General features: G+C 61.1%; 2 protein-coding genes across 4 annotated transcripts in view; both read left to right on the forward strand.

The window, feature by feature from the left end:
- Positions 1-17,684, forward strand: part of SPEG (striated muscle enriched protein kinase) — a 38,716-nt gene extending 21,032 nt beyond the window's left edge. For both annotated transcript variants that reach the window (XM_041473547.1, XM_041473548.1), the window contains exons 10-41: positions 1,934-2,194; positions 3,435-3,593; positions 3,725-3,914; positions 4,066-4,295; positions 4,474-4,593; positions 4,902-5,006; positions 5,118-5,324; positions 5,450-5,573; positions 5,968-6,140; positions 6,913-7,025; positions 7,210-7,378; positions 7,461-7,554; positions 7,915-8,115; positions 8,252-8,312; positions 8,513-8,590; positions 8,750-8,922; positions 9,028-9,054; positions 9,369-9,521; positions 9,741-9,783; positions 9,878-9,946; positions 10,077-12,270; positions 12,392-12,544; positions 12,618-12,734; positions 12,814-12,981; positions 13,235-13,357; positions 13,545-13,709; positions 13,891-14,563; positions 14,651-14,890; positions 14,962-15,185; positions 15,647-15,722; positions 15,976-16,125; positions 16,354-17,684. In XM_041473547.1, coding sequence (XP_041329481.1) covers positions 1,934-2,194; positions 3,435-3,593; positions 3,725-3,914; positions 4,066-4,295; positions 4,474-4,593; positions 4,902-5,006; positions 5,118-5,324; positions 5,450-5,573; positions 5,968-6,140; positions 6,913-7,025; positions 7,210-7,378; positions 7,461-7,554; positions 7,915-8,115; positions 8,252-8,312; positions 8,513-8,590; positions 8,750-8,922; positions 9,028-9,054; positions 9,369-9,521; positions 9,741-9,783; positions 9,878-9,946; positions 10,077-12,270; positions 12,392-12,544; positions 12,618-12,734; positions 12,814-12,981; positions 13,235-13,357; positions 13,545-13,709; positions 13,891-14,563; positions 14,651-14,890; positions 14,962-15,185; positions 15,647-15,722; positions 15,976-16,125; positions 16,354-16,561 — 7,241 coding nt within the window. In that variant the 3' untranslated portion in view covers positions 16,562-17,684. The remainder of the gene's footprint in view (positions 1-1,933; positions 2,195-3,434; positions 3,594-3,724; positions 3,915-4,065; positions 4,296-4,473; positions 4,594-4,901; positions 5,007-5,117; positions 5,325-5,449; positions 5,574-5,967; positions 6,141-6,912; positions 7,026-7,209; positions 7,379-7,460; positions 7,555-7,914; positions 8,116-8,251; positions 8,313-8,512; positions 8,591-8,749; positions 8,923-9,027; positions 9,055-9,368; positions 9,522-9,740; positions 9,784-9,877; positions 9,947-10,076; positions 12,271-12,391; positions 12,545-12,617; positions 12,735-12,813; positions 12,982-13,234; positions 13,358-13,544; positions 13,710-13,890; positions 14,564-14,650; positions 14,891-14,961; positions 15,186-15,646; positions 15,723-15,975; positions 16,126-16,353) is intronic.
- Positions 17,685-18,391: 707 nt separating this feature from the next.
- GMPPA (GDP-mannose pyrophosphorylase A) lies at positions 18,392-23,206 on the forward strand. 2 transcript variants are annotated; one of them, XM_041473576.1, is made up of 13 exons: positions 18,392-18,528; positions 18,597-18,694; positions 18,773-18,876; positions 19,267-19,459; positions 19,627-19,686; positions 19,836-19,966; positions 20,103-20,117; positions 20,690-20,824; positions 21,018-21,115; positions 21,250-21,296; positions 21,394-21,486; positions 21,578-21,746; positions 21,835-23,206. In XM_041473576.1, exons 1-13 carry the CDS (start codon positions 18,486-18,488, stop codon positions 21,933-21,935), a joined length of 1,287 nt encoding a protein of 428 aa, XP_041329510.1. In that variant the 5' UTR covers positions 18,392-18,485; the 3' UTR covers positions 21,936-23,206. The 2 variants fall into 2 exon arrangements, with proteins under 2 accessions (XP_041329510.1, XP_041329511.1); XM_041473577.1 differs by lacking the exon at positions 20,103-20,117.
- The last annotated feature ends 303 nt before the right edge of the window (positions 23,207-23,509 follow it).

Genomic DNA, 23,509 nt, shown 5'->3' on the forward strand with positions numbered 1-23,509 from the left:
GGGGAACAGGAAAGTGGAGCTGCGTGCCTGGGGCTGTCCGCAGAGGCTGGCCCTGCAGCAGAAGGCATCTGCCTTGCTGTTTCATCCAGATGTGCAGCCCTGGGTCCCACCTGTTGCCTGCTGTTCCAGAGCCCCACTGATCTGACCCAGACCCAGCTGCTTCTCACAGCCCAGCTTCACCCCACGTGCCCCCACTCACACACTTATGGGGTCAAGTGCTGCCCCTGGCTGACCAGAGAAGGCTTTTGGCCTTGGGGGCTCTGTAGGAAACATGTCCTCGTGCCCTGCAGCTTGCTCCCTCCTTGCCCCAGGCTACCTGCAAGCCCTGTGCCAGGCACAGGGCAACTTGCAGAGGGTCCCTTCCTGCCCATTTCCAGCAATGTCCCATATGCATGGGACTTCACTGTCCACTCTCCTTTCCTTGCTATTGCTCCCCAGCCCTGCTGTGGTCCTCCTAGGACCCCAAACTATGTGTGCAGTTTTGAGGGGGTGAGGGGGGAGTTGGGACTGATCGCCAGCCTCTGCCTGGTATCCCCAAGGCCAGGGAAGGGGCCTCTGGGGATGAGTGATGCTGCCTCCCTCCTCTTGCCCTTTGCTGTGTGTGCCCTGCTCCCCCCAGCCCTCGCTGCTGATGGCTGCCTGAACCCCCCTGAGCTGTGCCGATCCCACCCTGGCCTTGGCTGCCCTGCTTGTACGCTGCCGGGATTATGCTCCCAGCCTACAGCAAAGCGCGGCGGCACGGCGGTGGGAGCGGAAGCCGTCCCAGTGTCCCACGACGGGCAGGAGCTGGGCTGCGGGGGTGATGGCCTAACCCCAGCCCTTCTTGGGGGGCTCAGCAGACGGCTCCGTGCCCTGTTGCCCGCTCGCACCCCTCGTGCTGGCGCTGGTATGTGTGTCCGTGCCGGTCCCGTCGCTGCTGCACTAACCCTTCTGCTTGCTGACTGCGGTTTTTGTCTGTACGCAGGGGGAGTACGATAAGGGGGTGCATCTCTCAGAGCCGCGGCTGCGGGGCTCTTAGTTGGACACCTCTTAGGCAGTGGACCTCACCTTGTGTTATTACCTCCTTCTCCATCCGCCGCCTCGTCCTGGACGCACCGCGGGGACGCGCGGGCCTCGACTGCGGGCCGGGGCTCGCCAGATGGCCGGGGCAGGCATGACTGAGGCGGGGCGGGGGAAGCAGCAGGGGAGCAGCAGGCGCCCCCTCAGCCGGGCCAGGGTGCCCATATGATGCTGTCTTGTCTCTTGCTCCATCCGTTTGTCCCTGTCTGTGTGTTCTGCTGCCTCTCTCTTGCCACCCAGGGAAAGGGAGCAGGGAGCTGAGCCCACGGTTGCCGCCCCGTGCCGGCCAGGGCTGTAGGGAAGGAGCTGCAGTGCGGTGGCAGCTCTGTGACAGTCACCTTGGAGCACGGGAGACAGGAGACCCCAGGGACCCCACGGGGGAACACCCTGCATGAGGTGCAGGGGGGAGGGAGATCATTGGCCCCTTTGGCTTCACGGTGGCCACTCAGGTGCCAGCTTGGCCACCAAGACACATCTCTTGTAGCCCCAGGGCTTGGGTCCCTCAGGAGCATCCCCTGGCTGTGGGTCTCTTACCAGGGAGGGGGCTTGATGGGGGGGCGGGCTGCGAGGCCGTGACCCTTTTTTTTTTGTAGCTCTAATAAAATCTGTTTGGTAAAGCGCTGTGTGGTGTGTTCCTGGCACGGACACCTCCCCTCACCCCCAGCCCCCTCCCTGCTCAGCTCTGCTTTCCACATCTCGCCTCCCATCCCACCCTTCCCTGCTGCACTCCCTGCCCGCTGCACCAGGCCCCTTCCTGCATGAACCACTGCCCTGCATGTACTTCCACTCCATCCCTGCTACCTCTCATGGTTGCTTTTCAGTTGCTGAGATGCATCTCTCTCTTTCTTTCTCTTTCTCCCCCCTCCCCGGGCAGCTCGCCCCGAGTGCCAGTCCCTGGCCATCGTGGTTCCCCTGCAGGACTTGGTGGTCGGGGCGGGGGAGCTGGCGGTCTTTGAGTGCATGGTGGCCGGCCCGCCAGACATGGACGTAGACTGGCTGTCCCGGGGCCGGCTGCTCCAGCCTGCACTGCTCAAATGCAAGATGCATTTTGATGGGCGCAAGTGCAAGCTGCTGCTCACCTCTGTGCATGAAGATGACAGCGGAATCTACACCTGCAAGCTCAGCACTGCCAAAGGTAAGAGGTGGGTTCTCACTCAGGGCTTGGCCCTAGCTGGGTGGAAAGACCCCCCCACCTTGGGCTCAGGGCTCTTGTTCCCAGGGATGTAGCTGTGAGTGCTGGAGATGGGGTACAGGGAGACAGGGGGATAGGGAGTGGGTGGTGCCCCAGGTGCTGGGAAGATTTCTCAGGGAAACCTGGTGTGCATCAGTTTTTGGACTCCGGTACCCTGAGCCCTGCAGCTCTGTCCCACCCCACTCCACTCAGCTCCTTTGCCAGCATGCATGCGGCTCCTGAAATGGGAAGATGCATTTGCTCCACGGTTGCACCAGGTGGATGCAGGCCTGGAGTCCAGCTGTCCCTGTCCCCTGGCTTCAGAGCTTCTGGGCTCCCTGCTCCAGTACTGATGTGTCTCTGCTGGCTTGGGAGGTGGTGCGGAAATGGTCAGGGAGTCAGGGATTCCCAACCTCTCCCACCAAACCATCACTGACAGTAGCTCAGCAAGAGTTGCATGGGCCTCTGTCCCATGGCTCTGACACACCTGTGCTGTGCATGCTGCCCACACCTCTGACCCACACAGAGTCCACTCTCCTGCCCACCTAGGCAGCAGGGCTGGGGGGCAGCATTCCCTGCACCCTGTGGCTGGTGACTGTGCAATCTCCCATGAAGGAGGCTGTATTCCCATGGGGCTTTGAAGGCAGCAGCAGTTTGGGGCTCAGGCAGGTGAGGGATGCCTGAGAATGGTGTTGCCCATCCTTTCCATCACAGGGTGGGTGACAACACTGTCATTGCAAAGTGGTCCCTGCTAGAAATCCCCTCACCTGGAGGTTTGAGCCTGCTCATGCCCCCATGCTGCTCCTTGGATGCTGCATGTGCTGGCACTACCTGCTTAATCATTGCTGCCCCATTCCCAAGGGGATAGGCCAGCTGTGATCTCCTGCCCTGTGGGGGGGACAGGGCATCCTCCCACCCCACCTTGCTTTGGCACCTCTACTGCTGTGCAGAAAGGAAAGATGTGGCTGCTGCCATCAAAGCCCCAGCCCTGGGTGTGGGGACCTTGCACACATTTGTGCCCCCCTGTCCTGCACAGGGACAGAGCCTGGAGCCCCCCACACCTGGGCTCAACCCACACCATGTGTGGGGTATGCTCACCCACAGCCACACTGGTTGCTGGGCTGCACAGGGGGTGTCACGGGCTGCCTCCTGCCCTGCACAGGCATGAGCTGTGCGGGCTCACCAGTGCCTGCTCTCCTCGCAGATGAGCTGACCTGCAGTGCCCGACTGACGGTGCAGCCCTCTGTGCAGCCGCTCTTCACCCGCAAGCTGGAGGATGTGGACGTGGTGGAAGGGCGGACAGCGCGTTTTGTCTGCATGATCAGTGGGACTCCCCCTCCGACGGTTACCTGGACTCACTTTGGTAACCCCCTAGCTCAGAGAGCTTGCCAAGGGCCCTGCAGGGAGACCTGTCCTCATCTCCTTGGGGGCTGCACCCAAAGGCTGCACCTGGAAGGGATGCTGCTGCTGATGGTGGTGTATGTTTCTGCACAGGCCTGCCAGTGCAGGAGGGGGAGAACGTGCGGATTCAGCAGGATGGAGGGCTGCACTCACTGGTCATTGTGCACGTGGGCAGTGAGGATGAAGGGCAGTACAAGGCAACCGCCAGGAACATCCATGGCCACGTGGAATGCTCTGCCGAGCTCTATGTGGAAGAGCCACGGCCATCTGCAGCCTCCCAGATGTAAGAGCTGGATGGTCACTGGAATCTGCTTCCCCCTGCTTGCTCCCCTCTGGGACTTGGTATACAACAGGCTTATGCAAAGCCTAGGGCCGGGGCTGAGCTGGGGGCACTGCACTGTGCTCCCATGGTGAGCATCTGCGGGCTCTTGCAGCTCTAAGCTGGAGAAGATGCCATCCATCCCGGAGGAGCCAGAGCAGGTGGAGACAGAGACAGAGTGCTTCACCATGCCTGATTTCCTGAAGCCACTGCACAATCTGGATGTAGTGGAGTCGAAGGAGGCCGTGCTGGAGTGCCAGGTGGCCGGGATGCCCTACCCCTCCATCACCTGGTACCACAATGGCTCCCGAATTGACAGCACTGATGACCGCAAGATGATGCAATGTAGGACTCCTTGTTGCCTTCCCCAGCCCCTGGGGTCCCTCTGTATGGGGTGGGAGAAGGGGGAATACCCTTGGAGGAGGCATCAACCCCCAGACCTTTACACCCCATGAGGAAGGAAGGGGAGCTCTGTGCTGCTTAGCTGGTAGGGTCTTACCTGTGTCCCCCTGTTCTCCACCAGATAAAGACATCCATCGTCTGGTATTCACGGCTGTGAGCCACGCACATGCTGGTGTCTACAAAAGTGTCATTGCCAACAAAGTGGGGAAGGCCACGTGCTATGCACACCTCTATGTCACTGGTAAGCAGCAGCAGACACCGCTTGGGGTGCGTGGCCACTCACAGCCACCCTGCCAGGCTGTGGCCCAGGACTGTTGCAGTTCTCATCTTGTGTGGTCAGGAGCCATCCCTGGACCACTAGGTCCTGCATGAAGCTTGCTGGCAGTGCCAGTCCCACAGGGGCTGGCAGGCTGAGCCCCCACCAGGAAACCAGAAAGAATTGCTGGTCTCATCCATCCCCTCAGCCAGTATCTCTCAGAGAATGAGGCAGATGCCCTGATAAGCTGGGGCAGTGGCTATGCTTATATCCCTGCCCACCTCCCCATGCAGATGTGGTGCCAACCCCCCCAGATGGGCCCCCCACTGTGGCCTTGGTGACTGGCAGAGCCATCACGCTGACCTGGAACAAGCCCAAGTGGCTGGATGCTGCCATAGGTAAGGGGGCAGGGTATGGGCAGGAAGATGGCAGGGGGTGGGCAGTGCCATGATGGGGCACATGGGGTAGCTCCATGCCAGGGGCTCTGCACTGACCCTCTCCCCTTTCAGACCCTAACTCGGTGACCTACGTGGTGCAAATGCAAGTGCTGGGCACGATGCAGTGGGTGGTGCTGGTGACTGGCGTGCAGGACACCACCTACACAGTGCACAGGCTGACCAAGGGTGCCCAGTACCTCTTCCGTGTCATCACTGCCACTCCCAAGAGCAACAGCAAGCCCTCCCCACCTGTGGGGCCCGTGCAGCTCCTGGACCGGGGTGAGAAGGGCAGTGGGGAGGGAGTGGGTAGCTGGGGTACAGGTCTCTGTCCCTTGTTGGGTGGTAAGCTGCCCAGGGCTGGGTGGCATGGCGTGGGCAGGGGTTGGTGAAAATGCGCTTGGCAGGTCCCTACCTGGAGGAAGCCCCAGTCATCCTGGACAAGCCAGATGTGGTGTATGTGGTAGAAGGCCAGCCAGCTTCCATCACCATCACCATCAACCACGTGGAGGCCACTGTCACCTGGAAGAGGTAGGACAGGGCACTGTGCCTTGTTGCCTGCCCCATGCGTAGCATCACCCCACGGGATGCACACAGAAGGACTTCCACCGCTCCATGCAGCCCACTGTGTGTGTGGGGGGCGCTCCTTCCCTGGGGCTGGTCTGGGTGTGCGGCAAGGATGATGTCCAGGGCTCTGAAGAGTTGTGGGGCGGGTTGTGGGGTGCTGTCTGTAGGGTATTAAGGGGCAAGAGCCATTGAGGAGGAAGGGTGAGCAACGGGATGTGAGCACTTTGTGGGGGCTGCGGGGTGGGAGCTGGGGCTGACTGCGGGTAAGGAGGCGGTCCTGGGGCTGTGGAGTGGGATCTATCAGTGGGGAAGTAGTTCTGCCTGTGGAGCTGTGATGTGACAGCTGCTGTGCTTGCAGGGGTGGGCAGGTGCTGGGGGAACTGGAGGGCACGTGCGAGGTGATGATGCCAGACGACGACCAGCACTGCCTGCGGCTGCTGCGTGTGGGCCGGGGGGCTGGGGGGCTGCTGGCCTGCGAGGTGAGCAACCGCCACGGCACTGCCCACTGCACCCTCCGCCTCCGCCTCGCAGGTAGGTGCCCCTGCACTGGGAGGCCGTGTCTGTCTGCTGGGGGTGGCACCCTGTGGTGCTCCAAGCCCACGTGCTGGAGTGGGGGTATTGCCCTGCAGGGTGGCATTGCCCCATGGTATCCCATGCCCATGTGCCATGGGGGCACTGCCCCACAGCGTGACACTGCTCCTCAGTCCTTCATGCTCGTATGTCGTGGAGATGCCAATCTGTGGGGTGGCAATCATGGGGATGATAAACCATGAGCCATGCACTGGCACTGCTGCCCAGTGTCCCATCCCCATGTCTGACCTGGGCAGAGGTGTCCCATGTGTCCCATGACTGTGTACATGGAGAGGCAGTGCCTCATGGTGTCCCTTGGCCATGGATGCTGTGGGTGGCACTGCTGCAGGGTGTCCCATCCCTGACTGTAATTGGGAGGCACTGCTCCCAGTGCCCTATAGCCAAGAACCATAAGGAACACCTCCGCAGTGCCCCACAGTACCCCACACCCATATGTATTGTGAGATGCATTACCACAGTGCCCCATGCCTGTGTGCTGTGAGTGGCACTGCCCCACAGTGCCCCACTCCAACGGGGAACTGCTGAATGCTGCTGCAGACACATGCCATTGGTGGTTTGCCCTGTAGAGGAGTCCCACTTCCATGTGCATTGGAGTGGCACTGCCCCATGTCACTCCCTGCCCCTGCTTGCAGCACCTCGCTGCTGTACACTCCATGGCAGTGGCAGGGGGCTGGCACTGCCCCATGGTGCCCCATGACCCATCTCTTGGCAGAGGCACCACGTTTTGAGTCCATCATGGAGGACATCGATGCCCAGGAAGGGGAGACACCACGATTCGCTGTGGTAGTGGAGGGGAAACCACTGCCTGACATCATGTGGTACAAGGTGGGCTGGCAGCCCCCAACCCCTTCCTGAACCACATTCCCACCAGACCCACACACTTCACTGCCTCACCAGGGTTGCTGCACTGGTGATCCAGGATGTGTCCCCTGCCCTACCCATGGGGAAAGGGTGGTGGGAGTTGGTCAGGGATGGGACAGGACGCCCCCAATACCCCTGCCACCCCCAGGATGGGGAGCTGCTGGAGGAGAGCAGCCACCTGAGCTTCGTGTATGAGGACAATGAGTGCTCGCTGGTGGTGCTGGGTGCTGCCGAGCCTGACAGTGGCGTCTACACCTGCACAGCCAAGAACCTGGCTGGGGAGGTCTCCTGCAAAGCAGAGCTGGTGGTGCGGGCAGGTATGGCTGACTGGCTCCCAGCCCCTGAGGGTAGAGCCTGGATGTCTGGCTTGCCCTTTGCCAGCGCCTTTCCTTCTCCCAGCCCAGCCCACTGCTGATGCCACCATGGAGGAGGATGCGCTGCACAAGGCACGACGCCTGACCGACTACTATGATGTGCACGAGGAGATCGGGAGGTAGGTGGGCACTGGCATGACGGGGCATCCTTGGCACTGCAGGGATTGGGGTACTGGAGCCAGGCTGCACCCTGGGGCTCCAGCATAGGGCACTAAGCTCCATTATACGCCAGATCCTGGTGTGCTGGGGCTCCTCTCAGCTGTCAGTGGATGCTCCTGTGCCAGCTTAGGGTGGGGACCTGGCATGGTCAGAGAAAAGCCAGGCTTGGGGTCTCTGTGACCAGTGGATGGTAACAGAGGCAGCTGAAGCTGCAAGCAGCTCCCTGCAGAGTGGGTGCCTGTGCCAGCTGCTCAGGGAAGGGGGAGGTCTCCTGCTCACACACCTTCTTATCCTCCCTTACCCCTACTGCTGAATTGCAGGGGGGCTTTCTCCTATCTGCGGAGGGTGACAGAGAAGAGCACCCGGCTGGACTTCGCTGCCAAGTTCATCCCTGGGAGGACCAAGGCCAAGCAGTCGGCACGGCGGGAGCTGCACATTCTCTCTCAGCTGGACCACGAGCGCATCGTCTTCTTCCACGATGCCTTTGAGAAGAAGAATGCTGTCATCATGGTCATGGAGCTGTATCCTCTGGGATATCCATGCACAGGGGAGGAGGGGAGGATTTTGCAGGGAACAGGTGGGCAGAGTGGGTGCAGAGGAGCTGGGTGTGGGGCACAATGGAGCATGGAATTTTTATGCTCCTTGACTGGGGCACAGATGCTCTGAAGAAGAGCTGCTGGACAGGATGGTGAGGAAGCCCTCAGTGTGTGAGTCAGAGGTGAGTGAATGCTGTGGGAGCGAAGTGATGTGGAAGGGAGGGATCCTGCAGACAGTGGAGCCTGCCCCAGCCTAGAGATGTGTAGTGCTCATTGTATCAGGCTACTAAGGGGGTCACAGCCCACATTCTCCTCTGCACAGGGCCAGTGTGCAGCTGACTCCTGTTCTGGCTTCCCACTCTCCTCACTCCATCTCTTGCAGGTCCGGTCATACATGCGGCAGGTCCTGGAAGGGATCTGCTACCTGCACCAGCACAGTGTCCTGCACCTGGACATCAAAGTGAGTGAGAGTCTTTACAGACTCCTCCTGCCCAGTGCCTCCAGTGAAGGGCTCCTGGTGCACTGGGCAGGGAATGGTCCTGCTGAGAGGGAACATTCATTCCCTGGGGAAAGCCCCTGCGTCCTGCCAAGCTCCTCTCTGCTCTGCACTGTCCTGTAGCCAGAAAACCTCCTGATGGCAGATCTGAGCAGCGAGCAGATCCGGATCTGTGACTTCGGCAACGCACAGGAGCTGACGTCTGAGGAGCCACAGTACTGCAAGTATGGCACCCCTGAGTTCGTGGGCCCTGAGATTGTCAACCAGACCCCTGTCTCCAGCGTCACTGACATCTGGTAAGGGTGGCCCTTGGGTGATCGGTGGGCTCCCTGCTATGCCAGGAGAGACTGGGCACCCTGGAGGGCTTGTGATGTGCAGTAACTGTGCTCTCCTCTCTGCAGGCCTGTGGGGGTTATCGCATACCTCTGGTAAGTGCCCTGCTGTGTCTTCACAGGAAGGACACCCTTTCCACCCCCCCACCAGTTCCAGAGCTGAGGCTGTAACCATGCACATGACTCCTTACAGACTCAGCCTCCTTTCCAGCCGCTCCTAATTCTGTTCTCCCCATGGCACCAGGGCTGAGGTCTGAGGTGCTGTCCTCAGTCTCCCATACTTGCCATGCTGTTTCCCATGTCCCCATGACCCCAGAGATGGGGTCTGGGGTCATGTCCTCAGTTCTCTGTATTTTCCATGCTGTTTTTCATGGCCCCATGGCCTAGTGACAGTGTCTCCTCCTTGGCAGCTTGACAGGGATCTCCCCCTTCGTGGGGGAGAATGACAAGACAACGCTGATGAACATCCGCAACTACAATGTGGCCTTTGAGGAGAGGATGTTCCAGGGGCTCACCCGGGAAGCCAAGGGCTTTGTCATCAAAGTGCTGGTCAATGACAAGCTGTGAGTACTGCAGGGTCCCCTTCCCCCTCCCCTGTCCTTCAGCATGATCTTTGTGCTCAAGGGAGGGTGGGGACCCCCATGCATTGGGGTGCCCAAGGGCAAGGCTTGCTGTACGGCTCTGCTGGGATGCACCGTGGGCAGCCAGACTCTCCTGCCCTTTTTCCCCTGGCCAAAGCCCCTGAGTCTGGGTGGTTCTCACCCAATGATGTCGGTTCACAGGAGACCCAATGCAGAACAGACCCTGGAGCACCCCTGGTTTAAGGTGAGCCTGGGCTTGGAACTAATGCCAAGAGGCCACAGGGGTCCCTGAGCCTGCTTCAGGCTCCAAGAGACACTGTTGCTCCCTCACCCCACAGACACTGGCGAAAGGAAAGGTCATCAGCACTGACCACCTCAAGCTCTTCATCTCCCGTCGGAAATGGCAGGTGAAGGCAGGGGCTGGGGAGGGAGGGGACAGGTGGGATTGTGTCCTGGGCAGGATGGGGGGATGTGTAATGGCAGGATGATGCCATGCCACGCAGCTGAGCCTGACCCAGCCCTCTCTGCTGGCTGCAGCGATCACAGATCAGCTACAAGTGCAACATGGTGCTGCGGCCGATCCCAGAGCTGCTGGAGGACACGTCCAACCACCTTTCCATCGCGGTGCCCCGGCATCTCAAAGAGTCACCAGCGCTGTCATCCTCCTCAGACTCAGATGACCTGGATGAGCTGCCCTTCATCCCCATGCCTCACCAGGTGGAGTTCTCTGGCTCCCGCATGTCACTCAATGAGATCCCCACAGACGATGAGACCATTGGGACATCTGAGGGGCTGCAGCCAGAGGGAGATGCCTCTGCCATGGAGTGGCAGAGCCAGGGCACAGGCAAGCCTGGCGTGGCCCTGGGGAAGCGGCCAAGGAGTGCTGGGCCACGGCGACCATGTGCAGAGGTGGAGGCGCCTGGTTCCTCTGATGAGGAAGCCCCCGAAGCCCAGAAGCGGCCAGAGTATCCTCGCAAAGCCATGAGGAAGGGTTCCAGCCTGGAGTCCCCAGGGAGTGCCCGTCGGGGAGAGCTGAAGAGGGGCAGCTCTGCTGACAGTGCCCTGCTGCTCCAACAGCTGCCAGGGGCTGAGGAGGGGGCTGAGGCAGCCCAGGACCCCCGTGGGGCCCTAGCCAAGGCAGCCTCCATGGAGTTGCCAAGGCGGAAGATGGTCTGGGGGGAGGATGATCATGCCCAGCGCCTGGAGCTGATGCGCCAGCGGCTGCTGCGGGGAAGTTCTGGGGACAGCAAGGTCAGCGGCCTGCGGGGTCCCCTCCTGGAGACCCTGGGGGTCAGCCCTGACAAGAAAGCCTCACGGTCAGCCCGCCTGGAGGCACCAGCAGTGCCACGGCTGGTGCGGGCAGCCTCCAGTGAAGCCACCTCGCCGCGCCTCCTCCCCGCCGAGTGCCGGCTGCAGAAGAGCAGCTCCTTCAGCCATGGGGATGCTGAGCCTGTCGTCCGGCACCGACGCTCCGGTGCGCCCCTGGAGATCCCAGTGGCCTGCCTGGAAGCCCAACGGCTCAAGGAGTCCCCCTCTCTCTCTGCCCTCTCTGATGCTCGGCCCACAGTGCCACCAGACACCCCAAGCACACCAACACCCCCTCCAGCAGAGATCACTGTTCCCCAGGCCGCTCCTGCAAAGGCTGCCTCAGGGAGGAGGCGCATCCCTGAGGAACACGGCCCACCAGGGGCCAGCAAGGCTGCCACCACCACAGGGAAGAAGCCCACGGACAGGGGACAGGAAAAGAAGACACCCACCAAGGCTGCTGGAGCCAGCGGGGAGGGGGTGGCCAGGACAGGAGCTCCCACCCCACCAAAGTCCACAACCCCTGTTCCCCAAACCCACATAAAGTCTTCCTATGCCAAGATGATGCAAGTCATGGGAGCCATTCAAGGAGGGGAGACAGCCACTGAGGAGCCCCCACCAACTACCAACGAGCCCCCAGCAAACATCAAGGAGACCCCACCAGCCAGCCCTGCAAAGCCCCCTACACCAGCACCAGCATCAAGGAGGGAGGTGAAGCCCACCGGCTCCTCCAGCTCCTTGGTCATCCAGGACATAGATTCAGAGGAGGTCTTTGAGGCCAAGTTCAAGCGGGGTCGCGAATCATCCCTCACCCGGGGGCTGAAGCTCCTGACCCGCTCTCGCTCCGAGGACCGGCACCTGGCCGGCCCCCCAGTCTCTGACGAGGGCATCTACCGCCCTACACCGGCCGGCGTGCCCCTGGAGCTGCGCAGGGACCGGCCCACCGGGCTGGCAGCCAAGTCCAAGTCGGTGCAGGACCTGCATGAGGTGGAGAAGGATGGGGGCTTCTTCCGGAGGATGTCCATTCTCCTCAAGCGGACCCCGCCTGCTGAGAGGAAGAAGAGCATGGGCGAGGACGGAGGCAGCGAGACCCCATCTGGTGGGCGCCGCTTCTCGTGGAGCATGGCTCTGGCCAGCTCCAGGGAGCGGAGGGACTCAGAGAGCCTCAAGTCAGAGCCGGGGGGTGGTGGGGAGAGCGAGTCACCGGCGGTGGCTGTGCGGAGGAAGATCAGTGCCACAATGGAGCGCGTCTCGGCGCGGCTGCGCAGCGTGTCGGACGAACGGCCGGAGGGCGAGGGGTCCCGGCAGCTCCGTCGCTCCATCTCCGAGGGGGAGAGCTTGAGACCGGGGCCCGCCCCCGCCCCCGCGCCCTCCTCTGAGTCGCTGCGCTCCGAGGCCAGCACAGGCTCCTCTGCCTCTGCCAAAGGTGAGCGATGAGGGGCGATGCCGCGGGGGACTCCTGCTGACAACCCATGGCCCAGCCGTGTGGGTTGGCAGGTGTGGCCGCCATGGCCTGGCCCCGCTCTCACCTGCCCTGGTGCCCACAGGTGGGGGTGACAGTCAGAAGAGGTCCCGCTGGGAGCGCTGGGGGCTGTCCCGGGGCAAGAAGGAGAAGATGGCCTCACAGCCCAGCATCCCCTCCAGCCTTCTGCGGGAGGAGGGACCCGCCGCCGGCCGGCCACACACCCCCAGTGAATCGGGTAGGTGCATCCCCAGGACAGGATGGCAGGTGTGTATCCCCACCCCAGCCTAACTCCCCACTCTGCTTTCCAGATTTCCCCCCTATTTTCCACATCAAGCTGAAGGACCAGGTGCTGCTGGAGGGCGAGGCGCTGACTCTCTGCTGCCTTCCTGCTGGCAGCCCAACCCCACGGATCCTCTGGATGAAAGGTGGGGCGCTGCCTGCACTGCCTCAGTGGGTGGGCTCTGACAGGCACCGTATCATCCCACTCCTCTTCTCCCCCTACAGACAAGAGGTCCCTGCAGCCGGACAGTGGGCTGAACGTCGTCTCCTGCAAGGATGGACGTCAGATGCTCACCATTGCCAAGGTCTCCAGGAAGGATGCAGGGCTGTACGAGTGCGCAGCTGCCAACATCCTGGGCACAGCCATCAGCTCCTGCACGCTGGCTGTGGCACGTAAGGAGGCTGGGGATCCTCAGGAGACAGGAAGGGCACAAGTCGGGCACATGGCTGGGGATCAGTTGGTGCAGGTCACTTGAGTACTGCTCTCCACATCTGCAAGAGACGGGGGCTTTTGAAAGAGGACAAGCTGGTTTTACATGAGCATTTCCAGCATCTCTGAACCCATGTGTTGTTATGCCCTCTCACTGCAGCAGCTCTGCTCTGCCCCTGGCTGGACACCCAGCCCACCCTGTCTGTACCCTTGCAGGGCTCCCTGGGCGACCAGGCACCCCAGAGATCCCCCAGAAGTACAAGAACACGGTGCTGGTGCTGTGGAAACCTGCTGAGAGCAAAGCCCCCTGCACCTACACACTGGAGCGCAGACTGGAAGGTATGTGGTGCTGCCTCCCACCCTCTGGGAGCCACCGCCAGGAATATGGGCTCATGGAGGGGCACCTAGGACAAAAGTGCCCAATGTCCTCGCTGTTCCCTGTGGCTTGGCAGAATCAAGGACAGGGGACAGTGGGCTGCCCCTGTCCCTAGTCTGCCCTCGCCTTACCTTACTTCTGCTTTGGCAGGGGAACACGAGTGGAAGATTGTCAGCACTGGTATCATTGACTGCTACTTCAATGTGACTGAGCTGCCTCCCGGGAGCACTGCCAAGTTTCGTGTGGCCTGTGTCAACAAGGCTGGGCAGGGACCCTACAGCAACCCCTCTGTAAAGGTGCATCTTGAGGCAGCAGGTGAGCAAGCCCTGCCCCATGGGCGTGGGGTGGCCATAGAGGTACCTGTGGCCTCTGGGGTGCTTTGGGGATCCTTGAGTCTCATGGCATCTTCCCCCCAGCTCTTTGGGAAATGAGGTGCCCTTACAGTCCGCTCCTAGTTTACCCCCACTTGGCTCACACCTCCCTTTGCTCCCTGTAGATGCCCGCGCTGCCCCAGCCAAGGATGTTGCTGTCCCCATTCCTGAGAAGGTGGCTTCCAGCCGGTCAACCCAGACACCCGAGGAGCACCTGGAGCCAGTGGCTGCAGGGGCCCCTCCCACCACACCGCCACGCAAGCACAAGGGAGTGGTACAGAAGGCAGCTGGAGCAGAACAGGAGGGTGCCCCCACAGGGGTCCTTCCACCTCCTGCACCCCATGAAGAGGGAGTGCCACCAGATCCTGAGCTTCCACCCAACATCACTGTCTATGTGCCTCCTGAGCTGATGTTCACCCCACCTCGGACTGTTGCCTCTCCTCATACAGACACCCCCACTCCAGGCTCCCCTGCACCCCCCACGGACACTTCCACCCCGCCCCAGGCTCCGTCTCCTTCCAAGTCCCCCACCGTTTCCCCAGTGTCAACCACACCCAGCTCAGCCCCCACACCATCCCCCACCCCCAACACCACACCTTCACGGAAGATGCCTCCCTACATGGTAACCTCCTTCATCTCCATGCCCCCCACATCACCCCCTGCGCTGGAGCCCACCACCACTCCCCCACCCTCCAAGGAGCCCCCAGCTGCTAGTGGGGTCCCAGGGGCAAAAGACAGCACAGCACTGCGGCAGGGTGTGCCCCAGAAGCCATACACCTTCTTGGATGAGAAAGCAAGGTGAGTAGTGGTAGGACAAGATGCTTTGCCAGGGGTGTTCTTGCAGTACCCCACACCAGGGATGCTGAGTCCTGCCCTATGCTGCAGAGGCCGTTTTGGGGTGATCCGGCTATGCAAGGAGAATGCCACAGGGAAGCACTTCATGGCCAAGATTGTGCCCTACGAGGCGGAGCGGAAGCAGAGCGTGCTGCAGGAGTACGAGATCCTCAAGGCGCTGCACCATGAGCGCATCATGGCCCTGCACGAGGCGTACATCACCCCCCGCTACCTGGTGCTCATCTGCGAGAACTGTGCTGGCAAGGAGATCCTCTACAGCATCGTGGACAGGTACAGGTGGGCACAGGGCCACCGGGGACAGTTGTGGTAAGGGGCTACCTGCTGATGGCACTTGCCCCCAGGTTTCGCTACTCAGAGGATGATGTGGTGAGCTACGTACTGCAGCTCCTGCAGGGCCTTGAGTACCTGCATGGCCGCCGCATTGTGCACCTCGACATCAAGCCAGACAACATCATCGTCTCAGGCACAAATGCCCTCAAGATCATAGATTTTGGCAGTGCCCAGACCTACAACCCACTTGTTCTGCGGCAGCTGGGGCGGCGTGCTGGCACCCTGGAGTACATGTGTGAGTGGGACACCATGGGTGTAGTGGCATGGAGGACAGGGGCAGAACTGTGGCATGCGTATTCCCAAAGGTGTGCATGTATGCCTGTGCTCTGGGGGACTTGGGAATGGGGAGAAACTGTGTCCTTGGGGAAGGTGGGAGGCCTTTGGGGTGCTGGGTCTGTGAATTTCTTTAGCATCGCTGGGGTCAGTGGGAGTGGGGCAGTTGGGGTATCCTTGGAGGCTGGCTGGGTTCTGTCAGGGTACTGCAGTGTCAGGGAGGGGTGTTGGAGGGTGCAGTAATGGAGTGCTGTGGCTGCCGCGGGTGCTTGGCTGCTATGGGTGTTGGGAATGCTGTTGGTGTTGGGGATCCTGGGGATCTGGGACTTTTGTAAGTGGTGGGGACACTGTGGATGCTGTGTGTGCTGGGATGCTGGGGCTGGTGTCTCTGTGTATATGACAGACCTGCTCCCCTGCCCACAGCACCAGAGGTGGTGAAGGGAGACCCGGTGGGCTCCGCAGCAGATGTCTGGGGTGTTGGCGTCCTCACCTACATCATGTAAGAGAAGGGGTCAGGGGTATGAGAACCGTGAAGTGTAGTCAGCCCTACACAGGGCTTGCTGCCACAGAGGACACCAATGATGGTGGACTGAGGGATGCTGTTAGCCCAGCAGACTCTTTCCAGCTGGACATGGGGAGATGAAGACACTCTGGGTGGCTGTGGCTTTTCAAACCAGGGATGGGGGGAAGCGGGACAGCAAGTGCCCTCCCACCACTGTCCCCCCAGCCCATCACCCCCTCCACCACCACAGGCTCAGCGGGCGATCACCATTCTTTGAACTGGACCCCATCGAGACGGAGAACCGCATCCTGGCAGGGCGCTTTGATGCCTTCAAGCTGTACCCCAACGTCTCGCAGACTGCTGCCCTCTTCATCCGCAAGGTCCTCACTGTCCACCCCTGGTGAGTGCCCAGCCCAGCCAGGGAGGACACATGGCACCAGACTGTGCCCCAGAGGGTCACATGGGACCCCTCCAGATATTATCAGTGGGAGCCTGGAGTCCATCACTGCTTTTGGAGAGGGCTGGGACCCCCTGGGTCTTGCAGGGCAAGGGTGGTGGCTGGGTTTGGGGGGTGGAGCAGCAGTGGGCGCCCCCGGCAGTCCCTGATGCAGAGCTGGCTCTGCCCCAGGAGCCGCCCCACGGTGAAGGACTGCTTCGCCAATGCCTGGCTCCAGGATGCCTACCTGATGAAGCTGCGCCGCCAGACCCTGACTTTCACCACCAACCGCCTCAAGGAATTCCTGGTGGATCACCAGAAGCGCCGCAGCGAGGCCGTCACAAAGCACAAGGTCTTACTGCGCTCTTACCAGGGCGGCCAGCCACCAGGGCCACAGTAACTGGTGCCTTGGCCACGGCCACGAGGGGCCGGGGAGCCAGAGGAACATTCCATGTGCCGCAGTACGGGGCGGCTGAGGAGGAGCCGGGACGCGCCAGGATGAGTCCATGGACCTCGCGAGCTGCTGTCAGGGATGATGGTGGCCCGCAGCATCATTTTGGCAGTGCTGATGAAGAGGAGGCACTGCCGCAACCAGACCAGCAGTGGGGTCCGGCAGTGGGAGGGTGGTAGGAAGCCTTGCTGCAAGGAACAGAGAATGTGGCAGAGGGTCGGGGGAAGAATGGGATGCAGAGGGGCAAGGGAAGCCCCGGGTGGGGGGGAAGAGCTGCCAGTTTGCTAGCCAGCCCTGGCCACATGGGTCCCATCAGCCGTGTGCCTTACCCTGCAGCCTGCAGCTGCCCCTGGCCACGGTGTGGCAGTCCCCGTGCTCCCCCTGGTTTGCACACCAGCACCAGAAGACTGAGGCTGCTCCAGTGGTTCCTGCAGAGAGGGGCTTGCTCACAACCCCCTGCCAGCCAGCACAGCCCCAGTCCTTACAGCTGGGAGGGGGGGCTGCCAGCCCCCCACCTTCCGCTCCTCCCAGCCCTGGTCCTGGCAAGTGGGTTTGTGTCTCCAGGACCGATGCCGGTGCCTTCCCTGGGGCTGTCAGCTGCTCCCCATGCCAGGGTGGGGGACTGGCAGGCACCCCCTCTTTGCAGGGGGCACCCAGGTGCCACGCACACCTCCTGTGTCTGCTCAGGCCCACGCTGCTCGTGCTCTGCCCACCCAGCTCCAGACCTTGCCCTGTACCTCAGTACCAGCCTGCCCCCCTGTCCCAGACCCCTCACACCTCCCACCTGACCCTGAGGTGCCTTGCCCTGCCCTGTGCCCCCTCCTCAGCCCTCCCCGGCTGGTGGCACAATGCGGGGTGCCCTGAGCAGGGGGACAGGAACAGTGGCTGGGCACTCACCTTCCTCATGCTGCTGTAGTGATAGGGCTTTATTTATTGATTTTGGGGAGAAGGCGTCTGCTCATTCCAGTCCCCATTCCTGTCCCCTCCTCTCTGCCGGGCTCTGGAGTTGCCGATGTCCCCATGGTTTGGAGCAAGCAACATGCCAGAGCAGCAATAAAGACCCTGAGCAGCCCCTCCAGTTTCAGTGCCTTCCTGGGAGGGAATTGCACGAGTGTGAAATGCAGCCCCTGGTATCTCGGGAGGGTCCTTTCCCCACAACCTAGGGACCTGAGTCCAGAAAGGATTCCATGTGAGGCTGGGCTTCCATGTTGAAACCTGGTGAAAAAGTCAGAGAAGCTGTGAAGCAAGGGGGCTGACTCACATGGCCCTCACGTCATGGAGTGAAAATACGGAGCGCCGAAGGTGGCTGGGACAGCGGGACAGCAGGGCAGGGCTCCTGCTGCGGGCATGGCAGGTGCCGGTGAGGGACCTGATGCCTGGCTATAAATATCCGCTACCCATATGAGGCCGTGCCGTGCCGTGCCGGCCGGGACCGCTCCGGTTACAGCCCGCTGCCCCCCAGCCCCTCGGTGCCGTGCCTGCCGCTGCGGGCAGGGGCACACGCGTACCGCCCGCTGCCTGCGGGCACTCACACGCTCCCCGACACACACACACGTGGCTGCGGACTGTGCCTGTCGCAGGCCCCGTGTCCAAGGGCGTGTAGAGCCCATGGTGTCCCCTGACGGCGCACCGAAGCGCTGGGGCACACACACAGCCACAGCACCTGCCGCTCCCCGCACACCCGAACGGACCATCGCAACCCCGCACCGAGCGCCGCACCCCGCCCGGCCGCAGCCGCCCCGCCGCCTCCCGCGCCCTCACAGCGAGCGCGGCGCCACGTGCGCGGAAGCGGCGGCGGGGCCGGGCCGGGCCGGGCCGCGGGGCTCGCTTGCGGAGCCGCCGGAGCGGAGCCGGAGCTCGCTGCGGAGCCGCCATGCCGCTCAAGGCCGTCATCCTCATCGGGGGCCCGCAGAAGGGTAAGTGCGCCGGGCCCGCGGCGTGTCCCGCCGGCGCAGTGCCCGGCCGACCCCGCTGTGCTCCACAGGGACCCGGTTCCGGCCGCTGTCCTTCGAGGTGCCCAAGCCGCTCTTCCCCGTGGCCGGCGTGCCCATGGTGCAGCACCACATCGAGGCCTGCGCCAAGGTACGGGGGGCCGGGGCCGTGGAGGAGGGGGCAGTGCCATTCCTTTCCTTTCTGATCCCTTCCTCCGTCCCTCGGCAGGTGCCCGGCATGAAGGAGATCCTGCTGATGGGTTTCTACCAGCCCAACGAGGCCCTCAGCCGCTTTCTCGTATCGGCGCAGCAGGAGTTCAAGGTTCCCATCAGGTGGGCAGGAGCTCTCACCCCTGGGGCACACAGGGTGGCACGGCCTGGCTCAGCCCCTCAGCTGCCTGCCCCAGACTGGCAGCCCCCAGTCAGCGCTCCGGCATGGGGCGGCTGGGCTCTGTCCCACCGTGGGTGGGCACAGCCTGGTTCCCCCGTTAGTTCCACCACCTTTCCTTTGCCTTGGCCCCTGCCCTGGATGATTCCTGCTCCAGAGATGCCTCTCTAGCACAGCTCTAAGCTGCCACAGCCTCCTTCTGTGCAATGCCTGCATGAAACCCACCACTGAATGGCAGGATTATGTCTCTCCAGTCCTTCCCAACCCTGCTGCTGCTTGGTGGCACTAGACACCTGCTTCCCTAAGCCCCCCCCTTTTTCCTGCTTGGCTTGTAGGTATCTGCAGGAGTATGCAGCCCTGGGCACGGGTGGTGGCATCTATCACTTCCGAGACCAGATCCTGTCAGGTGGTGCTGAGGCCTTCTTTGTCCTCAACGCAGACGTGTGCTCAGAGTTCCCCTTACAGGAGATGCTGGAGTTTCGGCAGCAGCATGGGGACATGCACAGCTTTGTCATTCTGGGTACCACAGTGAGTGGCAGTGCTGGGGAGCAGAAGAGCTGCAGTGCTCTGCCCTAGGCTTAGAAGCCAGCAGCTCCTGTGGTGGGTGGGTCCCAGACTGTGAGGTCTGGGTTTCATCTGCTTTGCCTCCCTGTGCCTACTGCTCCACCATTGCTAATACTGTCCTTGTTTCTTAGGCCAACAGGACACAGGCACTGAATTATGGCTGTATCGTGGCAAATGCAGGCACACAGGAGGTACTGGAGGGCCTTGGGGAGTCGAGCACGGTGTGGGTGGCAGGTGCTGTGTCACCTGTGTGGGTCTGTGGTCCCAGTGTGCCACGGAGGGTGTGGTGCTGGATGGAGGAGCTGCACCCTGGCATTCATGTCTCTTCCCTCGCCTCCAGGTTCAGCACTATGTGGAGAAGCCCAGCACTTTTGTCAGTGAGATCATTAACTGTGGCATCTACCTCTTCACACCTGCCATCTTCCAGCACATTGGTGAGGTCTTCCAGAGGAACCAACAGGAGCTAGCACTGTGAGTGCCTCACTCTGCTCTGTGTCCCTCCCACCCCCCTGCTTCCTGGGGCTGCAGCAGCACGCTCATCCTCCATACTTTCTCTATCTTTTCTCCTCCTCTGCCATCACTCACTTGTTTCCTGGTCCTGCACCAGCTGTCCTTACCTTGGGTAAGTCTCCCTCTGTGTCTGCACTCGCTGCTCTCTGGGCTGGATTGATCCTAGTGGTAATGCATGCTTTCCCTCCCTTCTCCAGGCTGCTGTTTCCTCTGCTCCTGGTCAGCTTGAGACTTTCCCTCTCCCTTCCTCTCTTCCCACCCCATTCTCATTCAGCTCTGGACAAGAGGCTGAGCAAGCCTTTCACCTGGGAATGCTCTCCTCCCCTCTCCAGCTCCTTGCACCAGCCAGTCTGTCACCTCACATCTCTGCCACCACCCAAGTTAAAATCCAGCTGTGCAGGCTCTGGACTGGGGACGGGATCATACACCCACCTGGACTAGGTGGGGCTCTTGCACCATCAGCTTCTGGCTCAGAGCTTATTTTGGCTGTCCCTCTGCTGCTCTGGGGCTCAGTGTCCCACCCTAGCCTGACAGCTGTCCCTCTCCCCACTTTCAGGGAGAAGTGCATGGCTAGGTAGGAATCTGGGATTGTCAGAGTCCCTGAATTTGGGGAGGGTAGGTCTGCTGTGGTCCTTGGCTGAGGCCATGGCTGGGATGAGTGTCTAACAGGACTCTTGCTTCCAGAGAGGAAAGTTCCAATGGCTGGCAGCGTGCGGAAGTGATCCGGCTAGAGCAGGATGTTTTCACGGCCCTGGCTGGGAGTGGCAAACTCTTCGTCTACAAAACTGATGGCTTCTGGAGCCAGATCAAGTCAGCTGGGTAAGTGCTGGGGCTGGCGTAGCAGGAGCATCAAGTGATCTGTACCAGGGATGGGAGTGATCAGTATCACGGCTGGGAGTGGAGGGTGCTCAGGCAGAGCCCTGGGGGTGGGTGGGTGATGCTGATTTTGGATCCTCCTCTGCCCTGGTAGTGCCAGAGTGACAATAACAATCTCCTGCTCTTCCTCCTCCAGCTCTGCTATCTATGCCAGCCGCCTTTACCTGAACCAGTATAGCAAAAGCCACCCAGAGAGACTGGCCCAGAACAAACCTGGAGGTCCTGTCATCCGAGGTACCGTTCTGACACGCTGACACTTTTGGGGCTGCCTAGGGAGGCAGTGGGACCCACGAGTGGGACCTCCCTTTATCTGAGAGGCAGGGACTCCTGTGGGCTGCCTCCCCTGAATCCACTGCCGTGTGTTGCAGGGAATGTGTACATCCACCCGACAGCCTCCATCGACAGCACTGCAGTGGTGAGTGCAGGCTGGGGGGGCCCTGGGGCAGGGACGTGCTCAGGGGTGCCGAGGACATCACTGTCCTTGTCCTCATCACCTGCCTCTGTCCTCACAGCTGGGCCCCAACGTCTCCATTGGGGAGGGTGTGACCGTGGGCGCCGGTGTGCGCGTGCGAGAGTCCATCGTCCTGCACGGCGCCTCGCTCCATGTAAGTGGGGTTTGACTGAGGGAGTAGGTGTCGACCCCCACCCCATACAGGGAGGCAGCAGCACTGTGCATTCTCCTCTCCTTCACCCCAGGACCACACCTGTGTCCTGAATACCATTGTGGGCTGGGACAGCACCATTGGGCGCTGGGCCCGGGTGGAAGGGACTCCCAGCGACCCCAACCCCAACGATCCCTATGCCAAGATCGACAGCGAGACCCTGTTCCGGGACGGGCGCCTCACGCCCTCCATCACAATCCTGGGTACGTTGCTGCTGTGTGGAAGCACCCTGGGCCTGATCACCGAGGCAGCTTCTCCCCTCCAGCTAAAGCCTTTGCATTCCCCTCCCAGGCTGCAGTGTCACCATTCCGGCTGAGGTCGTTATTCTCAACTCCATTGTCCTTCCTCACAAGGAGCTGAGCCGAAGCTACAAAAACCAGATTATCCTGTGAGTCATGGGCAGCACCAGCCCCCTGCTCCCTGCCGTGCCCCACAAGAAGAGCCTGCACTGAGGCCTCACATCCTGGGAGGTTCTCAGCACCCCCAAGAGGGGGTAGGTGCAGGCCAGGAGCCCTGCAAGTGCCTGACCACTGCTCCAGACAGACATTAAAGCTGATGAGCATCAGCCTTGCATGCTGCTTCTCTTGCAGCCCAGGGACCAGCCCTGGGCCAGGGTGAAGGCTTTGGGGACAGTACGTGACCCTGGTACAAGCCTGTGTGCATATGCAGGGAGCACTTGCTGCCTGCAGTGTCTTGGGTCCAACTTTGTGTGCTTCTCCACCAAAGTGCACTACCAGCACCACCTTGCCACTCTTCACCAGGCTGTCCCTGCACTATTTGCTGTCTGCAACTCCCTGGAAGGTCTTGGCCCATCTCTAAGACCTGGGAGCTTTGAATGTGCCTGTCATGTGTAGGCAGCTCACCCCACAGGAACAGATTGAGACTCTTGATTTCAGCATGATTGCAACAGCCTGAGCTGGGCTCCTCCCTGCTGCTGGGAAAACAGCAGTGCCACGCTGTCCTGGGGCACTGGCACACACAGGGCTGGGTCAGACTAGCGGGCTGCTGGCCCTGGAGGGAGCTGCAAGAACACCCCTTCCCCCAGCACCACCTCTGCCCCCTGGGCTCAGTGCATGCCAAGAGAGCTGCCAGCCCTACCAAGCCTGCTCTTGTCAGGCTGAGACCTGTGCCTGCTGCCTAGGCAGGGCTCAAGAGTGAGGGCAGCAAGCTCCTGCGACCCTGGTGGGCCAACAGCCTCCTTCACACCAGCATGGCTGCAGCTTGGGGGGGCTCACTGCATATCTCCCCTTGTCACCAGCCACATCCACTGGGCACCAGAGCAATCAACTTACGTGTGTGCAAGTTGCAGGGATTTAGCTCCTCACTTTGCCTCAAAAACCTGATTTCATGGAAGGTAGTTTCCTCCTGAACTGCCCTGGCATGGATTGTCTACAGGAACCAATGCTGCCCCTTATCCTTTTACCTCCCTGGTTTTGAACCCTGTGCTAAAGCCCTGCACTCCACCAAGGGCCCCATCATGCCTCTCATTTTCAGCAAGGCACTGTATTAGGTATTCTCCATCCATCCAGTACCATCCCAGTTCGATGGATTTGGAGTAAATCCTTGCTCCTAGCCCTGTGCCTTCCTGTGCCAGTTCTCCTGTGGTCCTGGGCAGGGATTAGCTGTTCCCTAGCTTTAAGCACATTAAACTCCTTCAGTTTTGCCTCTGCCTTGGATGTGTTAATTTCCTTGCCCTCTGGTGTACACTCCTGTGCTGGAGAAAATTGAGCCAAAGTACTTGGCTTTCAGGATTGCACATGAATTTCCTCTCGTGCCCCATCTGGTCTGGCTTTTAGTAGGGACAAAGGTTTACTGGCTGCTTGATGTGGCACAGGGGCAGTTCTTATCCCTGTTGTGCAATGCCTCTTTTCCCTAAACTCCCTCTGCAGTGGTTGCCCCTTCTGCAGAGTTATCTGGGGGACAAGCCCTGCCTAGGACATTGCTCCATTACAGCATGATCCTGCTT

This window comes from Pyrgilauda ruficollis, unplaced genomic scaffold (genome assembly GCF_017590135.1).
Source record: "Pyrgilauda ruficollis isolate IOZ18807 unplaced genomic scaffold, ASM1759013v1 scaffold3, whole genome shotgun sequence".
Lineage (NCBI taxonomy): Eukaryota > Metazoa > Chordata > Aves > Passeriformes > Passeridae > Pyrgilauda > Pyrgilauda ruficollis.

Excerpts from the sequence above, each read along its gene's own strand:
- GMPPA (XM_041473576.1), top strand. The coding sequence starts at position 18,486 with ATGCCGCTCAAGGCCGTCATCCTCATCGGGGGCCCGCAGAAGG. Across the intron at positions 18,529-18,596 it reads CATCGGGGGCCCGCAGAAGG|GGACCCGGTTCCGGCCGCTG; the intron begins GTAAGTGCGCCG and ends TGTGCTCCACAG. Across the intron at positions 21,747-21,834 it reads GCCCTCCATCACAATCCTGG|GCTGCAGTGTCACCATTCCG; the intron begins GTACGTTGCTGC and ends TTCCCCTCCCAG.